General features: G+C 50.9%; 2 protein-coding genes across 2 annotated transcripts in view; both read left to right on the top strand.

The window, feature by feature from the left end:
• Nucleotides 1–4,277, top strand: part of SEC14L1 (SEC14 like lipid binding 1) — a 31,430-nt gene extending 27,153 nt beyond the window's left edge. The window contains exons 13-16 of the mRNA XM_015879996.2: nucleotides 1,472–1,606; nucleotides 2,044–2,295; nucleotides 3,297–3,475; nucleotides 4,020–4,277. Of these exons, the coding sequence (XP_015735482.1) occupies nucleotides 1,472–1,606; nucleotides 2,044–2,295; nucleotides 3,297–3,475; nucleotides 4,020–4,125 (672 nt within the window). The 3' untranslated portion in view covers nucleotides 4,126–4,277. The remainder of the gene's footprint in view (nucleotides 1–1,471; nucleotides 1,607–2,043; nucleotides 2,296–3,296; nucleotides 3,476–4,019) is intronic.
• An 8,653-nt stretch (nucleotides 4,278–12,930) lies between these two features.
• Nucleotides 12,931–14,900, top strand: LOC107321967 (ras-related protein Rap-2a-like). Its single transcript, XM_015879507.2, has one exon. The coding sequence runs from the start codon at nucleotides 13,760–13,762 to the stop codon at nucleotides 14,384–14,386; it is 627 nt and encodes a 208-aa protein (XP_015734993.1). The 5' UTR covers nucleotides 12,931–13,759; the 3' UTR covers nucleotides 14,387–14,900.
• The last annotated feature ends 4,305 nt before the right edge of the window (nucleotides 14,901–19,205 follow it).

Below are 19,205 nucleotides of genomic sequence, written 5' to 3'. Positions count from 1 at the left end.
CAATTGAAAATGTTTCATTTTAACTACCAGGCCTCATTGGCCACCGTCACCACCAACTAATCAGAAAAGCCTGCATCATCTGAATGAACTGACTGATACCATAAGGAGCATGACCCAGCTGCTAGCAGGGTTTAACAAACAGCTGAGTCTCATATGTGGGATCTGTGCTGACCACATGGAACTGAAAACAGTGTTTTTTTCTGGGGTGTACTGCAATTTCTCAGTCCCTTGTCATGTGCCTTAACAGCTGTTTCCTACCCAGGCTGTAGATGTCAATTAAATCCATCAACAGAACATACAACAGTGCTGGAAGATTTTTTTGCTCCATGTTTGTCACTGCAACTCAGGCATTTTCTGGAGCTTCCAACACATAACATTTAGATCCTGTTTGATTGGCTTATTGTTAGCTTTTTGTATTCAGCTGTGTTAAAACATGATAATTCCAGGCTTGCTTTTTAAGCCCCTGCTGACATTTTCTAGATTAATTTCTGTACTGTTCTTGAGAATGCATCTAGTTCTTTTCTAATGGTCTCATACTACAATGGAGCACTGCTAGATGTTTTAGAGTAGGCCATTTGTTTATGTGGGCTGCTTTTTAAAGCAGCAGTAGCTGCAGTGGAAAGTTTGTACTGTGTAATTCATAGCTTGAGAAGTGGGTAAAATCTACTGCTTGAGTAAGCAGAAGTGAAGGTTACCAGAAAGCAAATTGCTGCAATGCTTCCTGCTGCTCACAGGCAATAACAGGGTCTTTTTCTTCTTTCTTTGGGATGTTTGGACAAAAATGGCTTCTCGAAGGTTCTTTCAATTCTTTCCTGTAATTCGGTTATGCAATATTTCTGCTGCCCCAAACACTTCTATGGAACCCGTTCCTGAGCAGGCTGCTGTCAAACTTTGTTGCTGGAGGCTTCTTAATAAAGAGTTGTGCTTCAGGATGTTGTGTAATCACTTCCAGTACTCAGCTGTCAAGACAGCTGTAACTTGAAAACTCTTACTTTCTTCACTGCAATATCCTTCCACCTTGTTTGGAAACTTACTGTCTCTCTCCTCCATCTTTAGTCCTTGCATTCATCTACACCAATTCCCTCAGGTCTCTGCAGGCCCAATTCTTTCAATTCTGAGTTGCTGCAGCCATGATTTTTAAGAGGCTCCTGCATGTTTTCAGCGTAGGGCAGCCTAAGTGATGACAATGCCATTTGCTCAGTCATTTTCTGTAAAGGCAGCTCTTGTGTATGAAGCAAATCTGGCATGTATGATTCCTCTGGCATCTGATTCTGCAAACTTTTGCAAACTGGATATTTATTTTAGTGGCTTGTGCAAAGTGTACATACATACGATGCACTGTACGTACAATTCTTTCATCTCGTTCTTCAAAATACTTACTGAATGCAATGTTGTTTCTGAAACTAGCAGACACTGAAAGCAAGGAGGTTGTATAGAGGGCACACCTCTTAATGACTGTTTATGTTTTCAGTGTGAAGTACCAGAGGGTGGGCTGGTTCCCAAGTCCCTCTACCGGACAGCAGAAGAGCTGGAAAATGAAGATATAAAGCTCTGGACTGAAACAATCTACCAGTCTGCAAGTGTCTTCAAAGGAGCTCCCCATGAGGTATGGCTGCAGCCTATTCTTCCATCTCAACACTCTGCTTTAGGGTTTGTCTCCTGAACTGAAAGTGGTTCAGAATGAGATTTAGTTGCCCTGCATTCACCTTGTTGTTCTGGTATGCTATAATGCTTAGCAGTTGAAGTTTGTGGCCATTTCTGATATCATCTTGTTGCCATTTAGAGGATATTATTGCTTAAAAGGATGTGGCTCTGAATGGAATGAGCATAGAAGACAAATAATATTCTCAGAAGCCACTCAAGAGATTCTGAAGGTTATGTGTTAAAATAAGGGCACACCAGCAGGAGGAAACTTCTATTTAAAATGCCTTCTGAAAGTCTAAATTAAGCCCAGCAATAAAAAGCTCTCTTCTTTTCTGATAAGAGTTTCTACCTTTACCAAGCAAACTGCGACTCTCTAATATGACTCCTCTCCTATCCCAGGTTCTCATTCAGATTGTGGATGCCTCATCTGTGATCACATGGGATTTTGATGTGTGTAAAGGCGACATTGTTTTTAACATCTTTCATTCCAAGAGAGCTCCACAACCTCCTAAAAAAGACTCTCTGGGAGCTCATAGTATCACATCTCCTGGTGGCAACAACGTCCAATTGATAGACAAAGCCTGGCAGCTGGGCTGTGATTACAGCATGGTGGAATCTCCTCTTATCTGCAAAGAAGGGGAAAGCGTGCAGGTAAGACTATTGAATTACTGTGTGGAAACAGATTGAAGTAGCTCCTAAACTACATGTTCTAATTCACAGACATTACTGTTGACTGAGTGGTGATTCAGCTCCGGATTGTCTGCTTGCTTTTGGCCGACATTTCAGCTTCTGTTCTGAGCTGCATGCTTCATGGGAGGGGGAATTTACATGGGATCTGATGTAAAGGGAGCTTGCATCAGTCTGACAGTGATTGAGGCTGATCAGCAAAGAGCAGAGGATAGTTACCTAGAACATAATGCATGTGCAGAAAGTATCCAGGTGTGCTTTGTGCTGTAATTAAGAGCACTATTATTAAGAGCTGAAGGATATCCTGGTGTCTTGCCTCAGTAATGAGAGAAGTAAAAGAAGACTGAGTTATGTTTGTTTCTCTAACAGACACCTCAGGGAGGTCCCTGTGGCCAAGGTTCCCCAAATGCTTCATTGTTTCTTTTAATGGCATTTGCAAAACTTCTTTATGAAAATGTGCTTTTACATGATGCATGTTTACAATCATCCTCTGCCACCATTACTCCTTATGGCTTGACATGAGAGTCGAACAGCCTTGATCGAATTGAAAGTGTTAGACCTTTGGAATTATGGACAGTGACTTTTTGAATTACGCTTCTTCATTCTGTGAGGCAGAACCTTTGTGCTCTTCTCACAGCCTCAAAGCACAGCCACTGAATGAGAATAAATGGGGGAGAAAAGACTGTTTTAACCAAGGACTTTGTACTTTCAAGTGTGTATAAATCCTATATAGGGAGGGAGAGGGAGGGTGAAAAAAGGCACCTCTGATATTCTGTTATAACATTATGCTATGTCCAGAGCCCAGCTGACCAGCATTGCTGGTTGGCTGAGCAGCTGAAATAACTGGCATTGGGAGGGGACAAAACTATGGACATGTAGGCAGTCTTTCTAAGCCCAGAAAATAAATTTCAGGTGTACAGATCCTTGTGTTAACCAAGTTCAATTTTGGCTGTGGCTGCTTCTAGGGATCGCATGTGACCAGGTGGCCTGGCTTCTATATTCTCCAGTGGAAATTTCATAGCATGCCTGCCTGTGCTGCAACCAACCTGCCTCGTGTGGATGATGTGCTAGCATCTCTGCAGGTCTCATCTCACAAATGCAAAGTGATGTACTATACTGAAGTGATAGGATCTGAAGATTTCAGGTATGTCTGGCCAGGGATCATAAAGGGCAGCCGATGTGTCAAACCCTTTTGGTGCTAATATCAAGTAGAAAGAAATTGTGAGGGCTTGTATTTCATAATGGAGTATCATTAGTGTCATAAAGCAAGCTAAATAACCCTTAGTTGGCATTGGAAAAAAAATATATATTAGCGATAAGAGCAAATAATGTTAAAAAGGGGCCAATCAGTTTTCTCATTCTAATCATCATTTATTACCTTGCTCTTCTTTGAAAGCACTTTGAGTTGCAGGGCTTGGCAGGTTGTGCTGAAACAGATGCAGCTCAGTACAGAACTGAGTTGGTTCAGCTCTCTGCCTATTGAGATACCTGCTTAAACTCAGTCTTTTTAACCAGCATTTCTTCTTTGCAAGGTTTTCTGCTGTCCCCATTATCTTACATGGTAAAGCAGTAAAGCTTTTAAGCACCTGCACCAAAATTACTTTTATTCAGGGTGCAAAGAAATACAATGTAGATACATTGCAGAAAACTAAATCTGAAGTGTACAACTGCTTGGGTTTTAATTGCAGAGGATCTATGACCAGCCTTGAATCAAGCCACAGCGGATTCTCTCAGCTCAGTGCTGCCACCACCTCTTCCAGCCAGTCCCACTCCAGCTCCATGATTTCCAGGTAGTGCCACAACAGAGGAAAAGCAAAGGATGACATGGCCAGACCTTCACCTGTGGCAGCTGACTGCAATACAACTGGCAATTGTGCAAAAAAACAACCGACCCTGCCCCCACTAAAGCCTTTTGTAGATAGTAAAGAAGCTGTTTGAATTTTAAACGTAGTGTTTTTTGGTCCTTGTAAGATCCCACCTCCTGTCTCTTAACCTGAACCTTTTTCCTAACTCAGCCATAACTATTTTTAAGCGTGCTTGCACGAATCCTAACTCTCAACTTAAGGGCTCTCTTGGAAGGAAAAATGATCAGTGCATCAGTTGAGATTATTTTTTTAAATTGTATAAAATGTTAAAGAGCAAAAAAAAAAAAGGGGGGGGAAAACCCTACCAAAAATGCTCCATAATGCATTAAAAACCAACTGCGAGTCTCCTGTCAGGACATCTATTGCCATCTTAAATCCCCCCTTTGAGCTTCCAGTGCTGCAAACTGTTCTCCCATTGCCACTAAGTGATGTCCGAGACAAACAAAAGCAGTTGCTGGATACTTGACTTTGTGAGTCCATTTTTCTTCCCCCCTCCCCCAAGGCATGTCCACAGCTGTGGGCAGGTGAACACTAATAGTAACTTTTGTATGAGCTCTCTTGGGGGGAATCGGAGCTCTGGGTGTCGATGGGTTAAAGCAGTTCATTCTTGCCTTGGATTTGTGCTTGAAGCACTGTAGAGGCAGGCAGAGAGCAGGCTCTCCCTCACTGATCTAGACTTGGCCTGAGGTTTTGTTTCCATTTCTGTGCTGGATCCTCACCCCGCTTCCTTCCTATGCTCCCCATGAACTCATCTTACTGCAGCTTTGCTGTTAATGAGGAATTTATGCAGAGTTTGCTTCTTAAATCAGCCAAGAGGAGGTAATGGGTTACAACCTTCCTGTGCACTTCTCAGTCCCTCCTGCCTCCCATCCTTTCCTGTGTGTGTCAGAAGCAGAGCACTTTAGTTCCAAGCAGCAGAAGCTCTAAAGCAGGCGGGGAGCACAGGGACCTCCATGCTGTGTGTTACAGTGGTGGGTGCTGCAAGCGGTGCCTGCTCAACCATCCTCACTATTGCTGCTGCCAGCAATGAATGGTTCTTTTGGATTTTGCCCCTGTTCTACCTGCATCCCAGCAATCCTACCTGAACTCTTTTACTTCAGGTTGGTTCAGGTACTCCCTCATTGGGCTGCCTGTCCCAAGCACAGTGAAAGGCACAGAAGTGCTGAGCAAAGGGCTGTCAGCAGGCAGCTACAGACCATAGCTGGCAATGGAGCTGAGATTTCTGCATGGGGCAAAGCAGTGGTTTGCTTGCTTAGACCCTGCGTGGTCTGTCTGTCTGAGAGCTAAACTTCATCCAGGCAAAGAGGAGCTTCTGTGCTGCTGAAGTTCTTGCTAGGAGGCTGATTGGCTCTATTAAGTCTTGGGGAGTCAGGGCTGTGTGGTAGAGGAGCACCTTGGAAACAGAACTCACTTAAGAATTCACTGAGGATGCTGAATGCCCTGCCTGAGGGAAACTGGTTCTGAGCTGAGTATAAATGTTTTTATCCTTTTATTATTATTATTTTTTAATATATATAACTCAGAACTTCTGAAAGGTGACTCTTTAACGAGGAGAATCTTTCCTGCAGACCAGTTCTGGCTGTGAAACCCATCAGAGCTACCAAAGTGCTCAATTCTGTTTATGAGCTCACAGGTTGAGGATGGAGGTTTGACTTGTCTCTTAGGCTGCTGGAGTTGCTGCTGTGTGAGTTGGACGCTGCTCTGGTGTCACTGCTCCCATCCTGGGGTCTGCCAGGCTGTAAGGGTGAGGATGGTCCTATTTCTTCCTTCCTTTCTTTCCTTCTCCCCTCTCAGATGGTGGTTTTGCTGACAGCTGTAAGGAAACTGCATCATCCAACACTCCCCATCTCTCCAGAGGTGTATCTGGCTTTGCAGACCCTTTTTGACTTGCAGTCACTTTTCACACCCGAATCTCCTTCTGTTTCTCACTTGAGCTGGCTCAAAAGTGACCCTATGGGGGGGTTTTCCTGCTGTAAATCTTAACCTTTCTTTTAGAGCTCAAAGCACATAACAGCACGAAGAGCTGGAAGGGCTGAAATGCCACACAAACCATAGTCAGTCCTCCTCTAATCAAAGTGCTGTGCAATACAACTCAGTCATCACAGCCTGACTAATTAATTTCCCATCCCCTGCTCTTCTCCTGTGTGCTGATGTTGTTCTTCCTTCTGTTCTGTTGCTTTTTTGCCCCTTTTTAACCCCATCCACCTGCACTTAACCCACCCATTCCCCATCAAATGCATATCAAATCCTGTACATGTTTTGTATACATAATACCTCATTCTTGGTAACACAACACGGATAGTCTTTAAAAGGTTTATTCTTTCTTTTGATTTTTTTAATTGTTATCAATAATAAATGTGAACTGTTTGGAAAAAAAAGTGGGGGGTGCTGAGCTCTTTGATTTCATTCTGGGGGGAAGGATGGCCCTAAAAGGCTTTAGGTAGCCCTAAAAGACTTCTTTATGGTTTTATGGACTGTGTAGGGACTGAAAGGAAGCTCCAGCCTCAGCAGCATCCCTTGGACTGATAAACTTCTTTCTCCCTATCCCTTACCCTGCACTAAACACAGATGGCAGCACAGCCTTAATACAGCCGCAAGGGGGCACCAAAAGCCTGAGTACCCCCCTAACTGAGCCTGGAAGTGAAGCTGCTTCTCCTTGCTTCTCCTTCTGCATTGGGGCTGTTATGGCTGTGGAACAGCAATGGGGTAAGGGATCTCAGAGCCGTCCTTCAGTGTGCTGGGCACAGTGAGGCCATCGGGAACCCCTGGGGATGGGATTTGGGAGCAGCACCCCAACATAGAGCCAATATGAACCACCTGAAATCATTGGGATGCACACTGGCTGTGGGGTGAGAGCTGGGGCAGCCCTTGCCCTGCAGTGGGGCAGTATGTGGGATCCCCAGCTCAGCCTTCTTACAAAGCTGTGTGTTCCCATTGAGGCACCATCCATCCCCTCTGCAGCAATCTGGCTGCGTGCCGCGCCGCTCTTTGTTTCTGAAGATCAAATAGGACACATTGCATGATAGCTCTGATGCCGTGAGCCAGCTCCGGGCGGCCGCCTGCCTCTGTTTGTCCTTCACCAGAACCAAAAGCAGCAGCAGAAGACGGCTGGGAGCCGTGGGGCTGCTCTGTCCCCCAGCTGTGATGGGACAAGGCAGTGAGGCTGGGAAGCTGCTCCGTACCACCACCATCCTCCTCTCTGAGCACAGAGCCCCCCATCCCAGCAGCCGCAATCAGCAAGTCTCTTTGAAGATATTTAATGCTCTGCTTTGCCAAGGAGAGAAATAAGCCCATTTTCTGCCTGCCTCTCTCCCAAGACCCTGAGTGCTGCTCAGCCTCCAAGGAGCTGCACAGGGAAGCAGAATTGAATCTCACATGCTGGGACCAACAGGAGCCTTCCTCCCCCTGGGATGCTGCTGCTGCCCATAGGGCTCATACAGGGTGCCAGGTCACCCCGCACTGCTGGCACTGCATACACAGATGCAGAACAAACCTCCTCCCCTCCTTTGTTTTCTTCTCTTTGGCACCAGCAGTGGTCTGGGTTTGTAGGGCAGCAGCTTGGGAACAGGAACTCACCGTAGGGTGATTTTTGTCTTCATGCTGAACTCTTCCTGGAGATGTCAGCTGCCAGAACGTGTCGTTTCTGCTTCATGGGGCTGCCTGAGCCCTCGGTGGGCACAGCACAGTGACAAGGAGGGAAGGGACACTGGGAGGAATGCTTCGGTCTGAGCGGCTGCTGGACTGAGCTGCTCCTTGTGGGGGCTCTGAGCAATGGGGGACAGTGTGGGGTGGCTGTGATGGGGGACGTGGGCGGAACCACTGCCAGGTGATGGTTCACATGGACACAGATATGGGACAGGACCCCATGGCCGTGTAGCCAAACGCAGCTTGAGGCAGATGGGGACGATTTGGCAGCTCTTGGGCCCCCTCACATATAAAGTCCATAGGGATGGCTGTCTCCTCCACTGCCCACGCTAAGCCAGGGGTGTCTGAGGGGCAGGTGGGCTGATGTGTGCCATGCAGCCATGGGGAGCCATGGAGTGACTTCCAGAAGCCACACTGTGGCCTTTCCAGGGCTCTGCCCCCAGCTGGGGGCTGCTCTCTGCCCAGGGCTCCGTGTTTTCCTTCCCAGCCCTTGGAATCCCTGTGCATGCACAGAAGGGATGCGACGTGGGGGGCAACTCTTGGCTGTAAGGAGGTGCAGGAGCACACAGCTGCATTGGTTTCTGGCACCTGTAAGGAGGTGCAGGAGCACACAGCTGCATTGGTTTCTGGCACATTGTTGCCTTGCCTTGGTTTACTTGGTAAAACCCATTGGTTTACCCCCTTGCAGTTGCTCCCAAGGAGGTTCATGGCAACAGAAAGAGACACACAGGGACCGGGGAGCAGAGTCTGAGCTGTGAGCTGAGACCTTCCTCTTTCCCACATCCCTGTGTTGCAACAAGCAGGAACTGAGCCCCATCCATCAGCCCACAGACAATGGCTTCAAACAGTGCTGGAAGGGCTATGAGTCACATTACACACACACACACGGGTCAATGCACACAGGAAACAAAGGCAATAGTGCACCTGGCACAGGTGGCCGTGACCCTGTTTAATGCAATAGTGCTGCTGGGGGTCACCATCCCAGGGGGGTGTCCCAGCGCTGCGGCCTCACACTCTGCTGCTGCTGCTGCTGCTGCTGCTGACCGACAGGATGCATTTAGGGGACATGGGGATGAGGAGCTCTGACAGGCGGCAGTGCCCGCTGTGCACGGAGCCAGCAGATCTCCTGCAGCGCTGTCAGCTGCACTCAGGGTGATCTGCTTGGCTCAGGGATAAAGCTCCCCCTGCTCACGCCTGGAGCAGGAAGGAGTTTGCTCATAGACATGGCAGAAGAAGCAACGGCTGAGGCGTGTGGGCCAAGACTGACGTTGCTTTTGCCGCAGTGATGCTTTTTGCTTCTGAAGGACAAGGGGATGCTGAGGCTGTGATGGCCCAAGGAATCGCGGCTGTATGGTCAGAGGGACCGCGGGTAATGGCAGCATCACCGGGGGGTGTTTACAGCCTGACATTTCCATGCAGTCTGAAAAAAGAAAGAGCTCTGTTTGCACGTCTCCCTGCTGCTGAGGGGGTGCAGCACAGAGTGCTGTGATGGGGCATGGCCCAATGGGATGGGACACATCCAGCACCTGCATCCTGACCCAGGACAGCAAAAGAACTCCTGGCTTTGGGGTGTCAGCACCAGCCGCGGCATCAGCCATACAGCCAGGAGCTCCTTGTCTCTGGTCTGCAGCCCTGAATGGGGGAGAATCTCAGCCCATGAGGATGCTCAGCCTCATAAGGAGGATGCTCAGCAGCTCATGCAGGTACAGAGCATGAGAAGGGGCCAGACTGAACCCCTGCACACAAAGAACATGGACCCCAGGATGCCACAGCTGTCACCCACAGATGACCCCATAGCACTGCTGCACAGCCTCACCCGGTGTCACCTTAGGAAATGCCATGTCGGTGGCCCAGAGAGAGGCAAGCTTCTCTCTGCTGCTGCTAATCCTGGCTGAAGCGAGATAAGAGATGCTATAGAAACTCCTCTGAGCCTGAGAACAGCTGTGCTAAATCCCTTTAGTCCTAACAAGAGGTGTTTCCAGGCAGCCCGGCTCCCATTACCCCGCCGGTACATGCTGTCCACACCTCTTCTGTCCTGCACACGGCTCCCACTAGATCAGCAGGTGCTGTATGGGGCTGTGGGGCTGGGCAGGGAGGATGCCCTCATGCAGTGCCCTCAAAGCAGTTGGTGCCACCAGCAATGATGTCCACACCAGGGCATCTCCTTCCCATCTCCATCCCTGTCCCCATCCCCAACCCCATTCCAAGCTTCATCCCTGTCCCCATCATCATTCCCAATTCCCATCTCCATCTCCATTGCCATCCCCATTTTCATCCCTGTCCAGGCTCTCATCTCCATCCCTGTCCCCATCCCATCCCATCCCATCCCATCCCATCCCATCCCATCCCATCCCGTCCCATCCCATCCCATCCTCATCCCTGTCCCCATCCCTATCCCCATTCCCATCCCCATCTCCATCCCATCTCCATCCCCATCCTCATTCTATCCCCTTCTCACCTCCATTCTCATTCCCATCCCCATCCCCACCTCCACTCTCATTACTCGCTCCACCAATACCTGGCCAGGAGAGCACATGCAACCCCCCAGCCCTGGTGCCACTTTGCAATTAGAGCCTTTAATTAATCTCCAACCCCATCCGGCTGTGGGGTCACCGTGCGGCCGAGCCCTCCCCGTCGGGGCAGCACGTACCCTGGAACAGGATCCTCCACAACACGCTGTTCCAGACGGTGACACGGAGCACATATAGCGTCGGTACATCTATGCATCAGGGGCTGCAGAAAATGTATGGAGTTTCAGATTTCTCCTCTCACCTGTTGCTAAAGCAAAGGCCATTTGGATTTAATCTCCTGCTGGGGAACGGGTGGCTTTAACCCCCTCCTGTGTGACTGCGGGTCGTACTGGGGGTGCTGGCTGCCTGCTGGGGGGCACTGGGAGCATCAGGGACAATGGGAGCACTGGAGTTATTGGGAGCGCTGGAATCATTTGGGAGCTCTGCAGTCACTGGGATCACTGAGGGCAGTGGGAACACTGGAGGCACTGGAAGAACTGGGAGCACTAGAAGCAATAGGGTCAGAGAGCACTGGGGTTAATGGGAGCACTGGAGCCATGGCACCAGCAGGACTGTGGCTGCAGCACATCCCCTGCCCATTCCCCATCCCTTGCCCTGCTGATGCCTGGCCAACCTCAGCCCTCATACCACCTTGCAGTTAGAACCTTTAATTAATCACCAGCCCTATTCAGGTGCCTGATCCCCTTCTGTTTTTACCACGTCTCCCACTCAGGGCTCAGTTCCAGATGATGCCTCAAACCCCAGACCCCCACCAGGCTTCTGCCCTGCAGCGATGGGGGCTCAGGATGCTCTCACTGGGGTTTCTCATTGCCACCCTTCTCCCATCTTGGCTGGAACAGCAGCACACGCAGCCACCCTCACGTACACCATGAATTTATCCATGGGCAGAAGCAGGAGGCAGAGCAGGCAGGGTGGGGTGGAGATGAGCACTGGGTCGGCCAGCAAGTGAAAACCTTCGCTGTCCAAATGCTGTTACGGAGCACATGCTGAAGCCAAAAGGCAGCAGGGCTCAGCATGAAGTCGCTGCTGTTTGTTCCCATAACTGACCCATCCGAGCTGCATTGTCACATCTAGGCTGGATGCAAAAGGCTGCAATGGCAGCTGAGATGCTCTCCCCCCACCCTTGGCACAGGATCCCCCCACTCTGTGCTCCCTCCTGCCAGCAGCCATCAGCTAAAGCATAGAGAGACTCATGCAAAGGGCCTTTGGAAATATTCATTGCTCATCTCTTAACGAGATTACTTCCGAAATCCTCCGTTGCTTTGAGGGAGATTTAGAACCTTTCAGGCTCTCGGTAACCATAGCAGCACAGATGTGAAAGCGCACAGCAGACAGCTGATGTGAGAAGTGATGGGGGACGCGAAGAAGCACGAACAGAATTCCTTCCTGATGAAAAGAAATACGTCTATTTCTGGCTTTAAACTGTCCCCAAAGCTGGGTTAATGTTGTGTGTTGTGCCTTGCTTACATGCCATCTTTGGTTCAGCTGATGGCACCAAGATGTGGTCGCTGTATCAGCCACGTGCACCCTTCACTCCCTATGGATCCATCCCTCCACCCAGATTTTGGCTCTCTGAGGTCCTACGGTGTCTGCTGCACCTCAGCTTCACTGCGGGTGAACCCTGGGCATGGCCCTGGGGACATTATCTGCTCAGAGCACAGGGTGAGCAAAGTGCTGCGTACCGGAGGGCTGAGCACCAGGTTCACCATCAGGGACCCAGTGCTGTCCTTGCCCAGAGCAGACTGCTGGGGAGGGCTGCTTACCTCAGTGAAGCTCTTGGCCACCACCACAGTGGGAGAAGGTGCGGCATGAAGAGGAGGGAGTAACTCTTCCTGTGGAAGAGACTTTTCAAACCAGCAGATTCAGCCCAAACTGAAGGGTGAAACTGGCAATCTGCAGTGGAAAGAAAATCAATTGCATTGATACTACAAAAGCAAGTCCAAAGCTAAGGAAAGAACCCACCAACACAAAATCATGCTACAGGCTTGTCCTGTCTTTTCAACAGGCGTCCTCAGGACTTCCATCTTTCAGAAATCAGCTTCATGATTTATGACTCTACCTTGAAAAGTGACCAAGACCATGCACTCAACCCACGTACTAATGAACAAGCCTCAACAGCAACCCTCATTCTCCCAACACAATGAACACAGGATCACGGAAACACAGCATGGTTGGGTTGGGTTGGTTGTTTGGAAGGGATCTCAAAGCCCAGTTAGTGCCACCCCTGCTGTGGGTTGGCTGCCCTGAGCTCAGGCTGCCCAGGGCCCACCAGCGGCCTCGAGCACCTCCAGGGATGGGGCACCCATCGGACGCACACACCGAGCACCTTCTCCTGCACCATTTACCCAGGACAGCTGTAACTTTACAGCCATTTCCCAGGGCTGAAGGTCTGCAGCTCCATGGGCATCGCCCTTGCACTGCTCCTGCTCTGACCCAGTTTTTCCGTGCTGCTGCCCAAGAATGTGGCCCACATCCAAACTTTCTCTCCACAGCCGGTGCTGGGGACACGCAGCGCTGCCCATGGTTGTTGTGTTCACGGCTGTGTGCCATGCCCCAGTGCTCCAGGTACCGGCAGGGATGCAGGTCACAGTGTGTCTGTGGTCAGGGCAGCATACCCAGCGCACCGCCCAGCATTGGCTCGTGGAGGTGACAGGGTGCTGTTTGTGGGCAGATTTTGTTTTTCCCTCGGGATAAATATTTCATGAAACCACTGCATAACTGACAGTTGGACATGAAGGCTGTGACGTGTGGTTTTCAGCAAGCTCTCACCATTCCCCTCCGGTCAATTATCTCAGCAAAGCACAGAGCGGTTGAGCCCATCCACAGCGATTTGCTCTGCAACCGAGCTCTGGTACGCACGCAGGGATGAGAAAAGCTACAGATGCCAGCGGGCATCCCCTGCCACATCCACCCATGAGCCACCCAAGCGGAGGCTGAGCCCCCATGGCTCCCTGCCCAGCAGCCCATGCCAAGAAGCCAGAGCAGATCTCCCAGCACAGTGATGCTGCCAGCTCCCGGCTCTGCTGGCAGCGGCGAGTTACACATGCAATTGCGCAACGCAGCACGGTGCTCTCCAGGACCGCAGTGGCTTTCCAAGACTGCGCGGCGCGGATTGGCCCGCAGCACCCCGCTCTCCTCCCTCCCTGCCCTCCCTTCCTTCAGCACCCTAAACCTACAGAGATTGGACAGCCGGGTGCCACATGGTAGATTGGAACCAGGATAAAAGATGAGCAGCGTCCTCCGGGAGTTTGCAAAGAGGTGGCACCAAACTTTGCAGAACCGGGATCAGGAACGGACAGACGAACGGACAGCGGCACTGCAGCCACCCAGGGACGGCCAAACATTGAGTGGCAGCTGTAGAACATCCCGTCCTCTCTGCTCCCAGCCATGTCCCTGGTAGGGAAGGAGAAGAGCCATGTGCGCTTGGTCTTCTTGGGTGCTGCCGGCGTGGGCAAGACGGCCCTGATCCGCCGCTTCCTGCTGGACACCTTTGAGCCCAAGCACCGACGCACAGTGGAGGAGCTGCACAGCAAGGAGTACGAGGTGAGCGGGGCCACCGTGACGCTGGAGATCCTGGACACCAGCGGCAGTTACTCCTTCCCAGCCATGAGGAAGCTCTCCATCCAGAACAGCGACGCCTTCGCTTTGGTTTATGCTGTCGATGATGCCGAATCCTTTGAAAGCGTCAAGAGTCTGCGGGAGGAGATCCTGGAGGTGAAGGAGGACAAATTCCCTCCCATCGTGGTGGTGGGCAACAAGGCGGAGATCGGCGGTGAGCGGCAGGTGCCGGCAGAGGATGCGCTGTCACTGGTGGAGCTGGACTGGAACAGCCGCTTCGTGGAGACGTCAGCCAAGGACAACGAGAACGTGCTGGAGGTCTTCAGGGAGCTGCTGCAGCAAGCCCAGCTGCCCGGACGCCTCGGCCCTGCGCTCTGCAGGAGGAGGGAGACCTTCCCCAACGAGCACGGGCTGCGGCCCCCCATGAACAAAACCAACAGCTGCACCGTGTGCTGAGCCCGGTGGGATGCAGGTGGGCTGCTGGCCAGGACCCCTCTCCTCCCCTCCCTTCCCTCCTCACTCGGCACTGTGGGGGTCAGTGGAGCGTGGGGAGGGAGGCGGATGGGATGGTGCCGCTTTGGTTTGGTTGGGAAGGTGTGGGGAGAGGGTGGGATCCCAAAAGGGTGTGCCCACCTGGGATGCAGTGGGCACTCAGGCTGCACCCATACTTGCAGGAAGAGGACAGGCAGTGGGATTTGGGCTGCATGCATCTCTACGGGCACTGCTCACTGTGCCACCTCCACCCCTGGATCCCCTCCGGGTTCTGTGCCCAGCACACCCCAACACCCACATGTGCAGCGTCCCGGTGCAGCAATGGTTACAATGAGCATCCGAGGTAGTTGTGTTTGGGTAGGCACATAGAGCATGCGATAGGGCAGCCTATGCATCTCTTCAGTTTTCTATTTCTGTTTGGTTTTTTGTTTGTTTGTTTTTTTAAGCATGCCCAATAAACACGGTGATGCAAAACAGAGCTGGAGAATGTGTGGGTTTCTTCCTAACTGTGCAGATAGGTTTGTGCCCAGCCCCTTTTCTCTGCCTCTGCTTTCCCTGCTCTGGGCTCTGCCCTTGGTGTCCTGGTGCTGCCCCACTCACAGCCCCAGCAGCCTACCCACTCTGTAGGGCCAATGTCCCTATGACCCCCCCCATGATGGCTTTTATCAAGCAGTGAACAACTGAAAATACAACAGCTCATCCCACATCTGAATGCAGAAGTAACAACAGCCCTTAAAAGGCACCATAATAAAAATCATAAACACTGTGAAACGGCTCTTGGCACCTCGTCCTCACCTCCGCCCAGGTGTGCTGCACCCTGGCTCCAACACTGCAAAAAGCACCTCAGTCTTTGCAATCTTACACCAAAATCATAAGAAAAATGCAAAACCAAGAGGCTGAGAGGCCCCCTGACAACCCCCTCCACTCATAAGGTGAAGCACCCCCAGCCCCTTGGCTGTCCCATACTGGGCACAGCACCCAGTGCCATTGTCCAGCCCCAACTCTGGGCCCCCTTGGGCAGCAGGGAGGGGTGGTGGTCGTGTAAGGGTTGGGCTTTCACAGGCAGTCCGTTATAGATTCACCCAGGTTGGGGAAGACCTCTAAGGTTCACCAAATCCACCCCTACTGTGCCTACTGCCCACATCCCCCAGTGACACATCTACCCCCCTTACAGGGGTTGTTCTGCACCATGGGGGTGGCACAAAGAACCATAGAATGGCCTGGGTTGAAAAGGACCACAACGATCATCTCATTTGAACCCCCTGCTGTGTGCAGGGTCACAAGCCACCAGCCCAGGCTGCCCAGAGCCACATCCAGCCTGGCCTTGAATGCCTGCAGGGATGGGGCACCCACAGCCTCCTTTGGGCAACCTGTTTCAGTGCGTCACCACTCTCTAGGTGAAAAACTTCCTCCTAAGATCCAACCTAAACCTCCCGTCTCAGTTTAAAACCATTCTCCCTTGTCCTATCACTGTCCACCCTTGCAAACAGCCGCTCCCCCTCCTGTTTACACACTCCCTTCAAGTACTTCCCTTCAAAAATGAAGGCTGCTCATCCATCCCCAAAACACCACCACAGCACCGAGCATCTCTCCATAGAAACTCTCCATCCCCACCCGGACCATTGACCCCAGAGCATCCGCAGCTCCAACCATCCTCCCACCCACATCCCCGCTGTGCTCCGTTCCACATGGAGGAGCAAATCCCACAGAGAGCACGACGAGCTGCTCTGCTCCATTTACGCACACAAACACAATCGTCGCCCGTGAGAGCTGCACACCACTGACAGCCACTGCCCACGGCAGGGGGGGCTCAGCTGCAGCAGCGCTGTGCCCAATGGGCGCCGCTGTGATTGATGGAGGGATGCGACACATGTACTTAAACCAGGGGCACCCGGCCAGAAAGCCAAACATTGTAAAAGGGAGAAGCGGCACGCGCTTGTGGAGGGTGTAATTAGTTGTGTTTGTCTTTGGGGCCAACGCTCGGGGTGAGCACCCTGAAAAGGGCCCAGCAGCATCGTGCCTTCCACTCGAAATGGGATGAAGTAACGCCTGCTCTGATTTCTCCTATCTTGGGGTACAGGCAGTGAAACACAACTATGAGCAATGCACCCAAAACCAGAACACTGCAAACAGAACAAGAACTGCTCCCTTCCACTGCTGCTGGTACACACCACGTTTTCTCCAATATAAATGGAGACTGAGCAAAAAACAGGGCAGATGGAATCACAGAGAGGTCAGGGGCTGCTTTGGGTCTGACCAATTCCTTCCCCCCTGAGCAAAAGGGACAATGGAAGAAATGATGTGCAACTTCCAACATTGGGAATAGGAGGCATTGGGCATAGAGGGGTTCTCAGCATCACCCAGCAGCACCATGGCAAACCTTCATTAGCAATAATACCTAGTGAAAGCAAAGGAACCTTCTGGCTCATTCTAATATTTTAATAGCCCTGACATCATGGCTATTCTAGGACCACGTTTCCATCAGAGAAATGAACAAGCAACTTGTTTCCAATGCATCAGTCAGTAAAAAACAAGCACCAGGAGCACACATGGGATGGAGCACCATCGTCACTCCCAACCTTCATTAGAAAGAATGGTGGGAGTGGGTGAGTTAAAATGGTCAGCTCTGCTGTCTCTGCAGGAGCTGTAATGTAGTTGGGCAGCTTGCAACATGAAAGGTTAACCCCACATTGGTGTGTGCCAGAGAAAGACACCCAGAGCCCACCAGAATGTGGGCATTCAGTCTGTGCTCCCATAGGAAAGCTACAGTAGGTGGGTGGGCTGTGGAGGTACCTCTCCCAACCCAAGAGCACAATGCTACTGGAAGAGAGCCCTTGGGAAGACACCCTTGGGACAGGGCAGAGTGGAGAGGCTGGGCTGCTCCCAGGGCCATTAAGGTTTCATGGGTACATTACCACCCCAAAGCCACCCATGGGTACAGCAGCCAAAGACCTGCAGGGAGCTGACAGCATCCTATGGGATCTGCACATGGGAACACGGCTCTGCTGTGAGACCCCAGGGCAAAATGCAGCACCTCACCCACAACACAGCCATGCAGTGATGGGCTGTCGTTACCTGGAGCTGATAGGGACGCGGCCATCCATGCTCACACCAGGAGCTCGCTTTGCAGTGCATCCAGTGTTCAGAGCTGCCCTTCCCTGAAGCTGCCTGTGCAAATCATACATTCAGCATCATACAGCGGTTCGACTGGTGCAGCATGGCAGTGCTAATGGATCACTTAGCAGCACTAGGGTGATCCACACAGGTCATACAGCAATCTGTGACCTGGGGCCACCACAGCTCAAGGTGTGTCACCTCCAGGTTCCTCCAGCTCCAATAATTCTTAACATATACAGATGTCCATATACGTTTTTAATTAAAATGCTCCTTCACATACACAATCATATACTGAATTATCAAGAACAATAATAATATAATATATATATTTGGAGCAGAAGTAGCAAAATCTGCTCTGCCAGTGCCACCCACAGACTAGACATGAACTAAGGGGGGGTTTGACAGTTATGGAGCACGCAGGGGATGCTCTTGGCCTAAAAAAGGGGCAGCCATGCAGCAGCAGTGCTATGGGTACAGGCAATGCAACACATGTGAAAACACAAGTCCTCCTTGAGGCCTAAGGCCCATCCTCAGCATCAGCAGCGACCTTGATTTCGTTTAATGTTTGACCTCATCGAAGCAGAACAAAAAGAGTATGATGCTGAAAATACAAGTGACAAGCAAACACCAACAGATGGGTTTTGGCCAAAAGCTCTACTTATTTCTCTCCGCACACCAGGGAGGATGCTAAATTTTAAGCTTAACTGATACACAGAAAAAGTGTTTTTTTGCTCAGCTGCAGGGATGACAAAAGCTCTTGTTAGCTCAGGATGTAAGGGATGCTGAGGTCTGGGCAATGAGAAACTGACACTGAAAACCCCTCATAAAAGAGAAGGCAATTCTCTTCCAAGAGTTTCAACACCAACACCTAAAGAAGAACTAAAAGACAGGGAGGGGAATCAGTTCAAAGTAAGAAACAACTGAGATGGTAACTGGGCAGTATTATGGCAGTGCTGGCACTGAAATCCAATGGGCTGCAGACTGCAAATTGGAGCTCTGTAGTTAACAGAACACACCCCAAAATCCAGGTGTGAGCACCTATAATTGCATACACCTGCCAGCAAGTGCATGCTGCTATGGGCAGCCTGGATTGCTCACTGGCCAGGGCTTGCTGTGACACACATGCAACCTCTGGCAGTGCAGCCATAGCCCTGAGTGCAGAAACCCAGCTGCAGAGCAATGCCCAAGTGTTTGGTGCTGTGAACTGCTCTGCTCCAGCTCTTGGCACTGGTTGTTCTCCCTCTCCAATGAAACACAGTGAGTTGCCCTGTACAGACTCAGCCACTGCAATCTCAGATAAACCCATACTTTGGGCATCCATCACCAGAATGGCCCCAGGAAGGAAAAAGCTGATGTTACAAAGGTGGGAGGACATAGACTCACCTAGATTATAGACCACAGAATCAACAAGGCTGGAAAAGACCTACAAACTCACCCAGTCCAACCGTCCACCTGTCACCAACAGCTCACTCTGCCATGTCCCTTAACACAACATCCATTCAAGGTGTCTTGAATGCCTGCAAGGTCAGTGACTGCACCACCTCCCAGTGCATGACCACGCAGCAGGTTGCCATCCTTCCCACCTGCTGCTATGGGCATCCTTACCTCCCTCATTTCAAAGCCTTAAAGGCCAACCATGAAATGATTTATGCTCCTATTGAGGGGC

The sequence above is a fragment of the Coturnix japonica genome, chromosome 18 (genome assembly GCF_001577835.2).
Source record: "Coturnix japonica isolate 7356 chromosome 18, Coturnix japonica 2.1, whole genome shotgun sequence".
In the NCBI taxonomy this organism is placed as follows: domain Eukaryota; kingdom Metazoa; phylum Chordata; class Aves; order Galliformes; family Phasianidae; genus Coturnix; species Coturnix japonica.
Note: the sequence above shows the minus strand (reverse complement) of the source record. Positions and strands in the feature narration are given on the sequence as shown.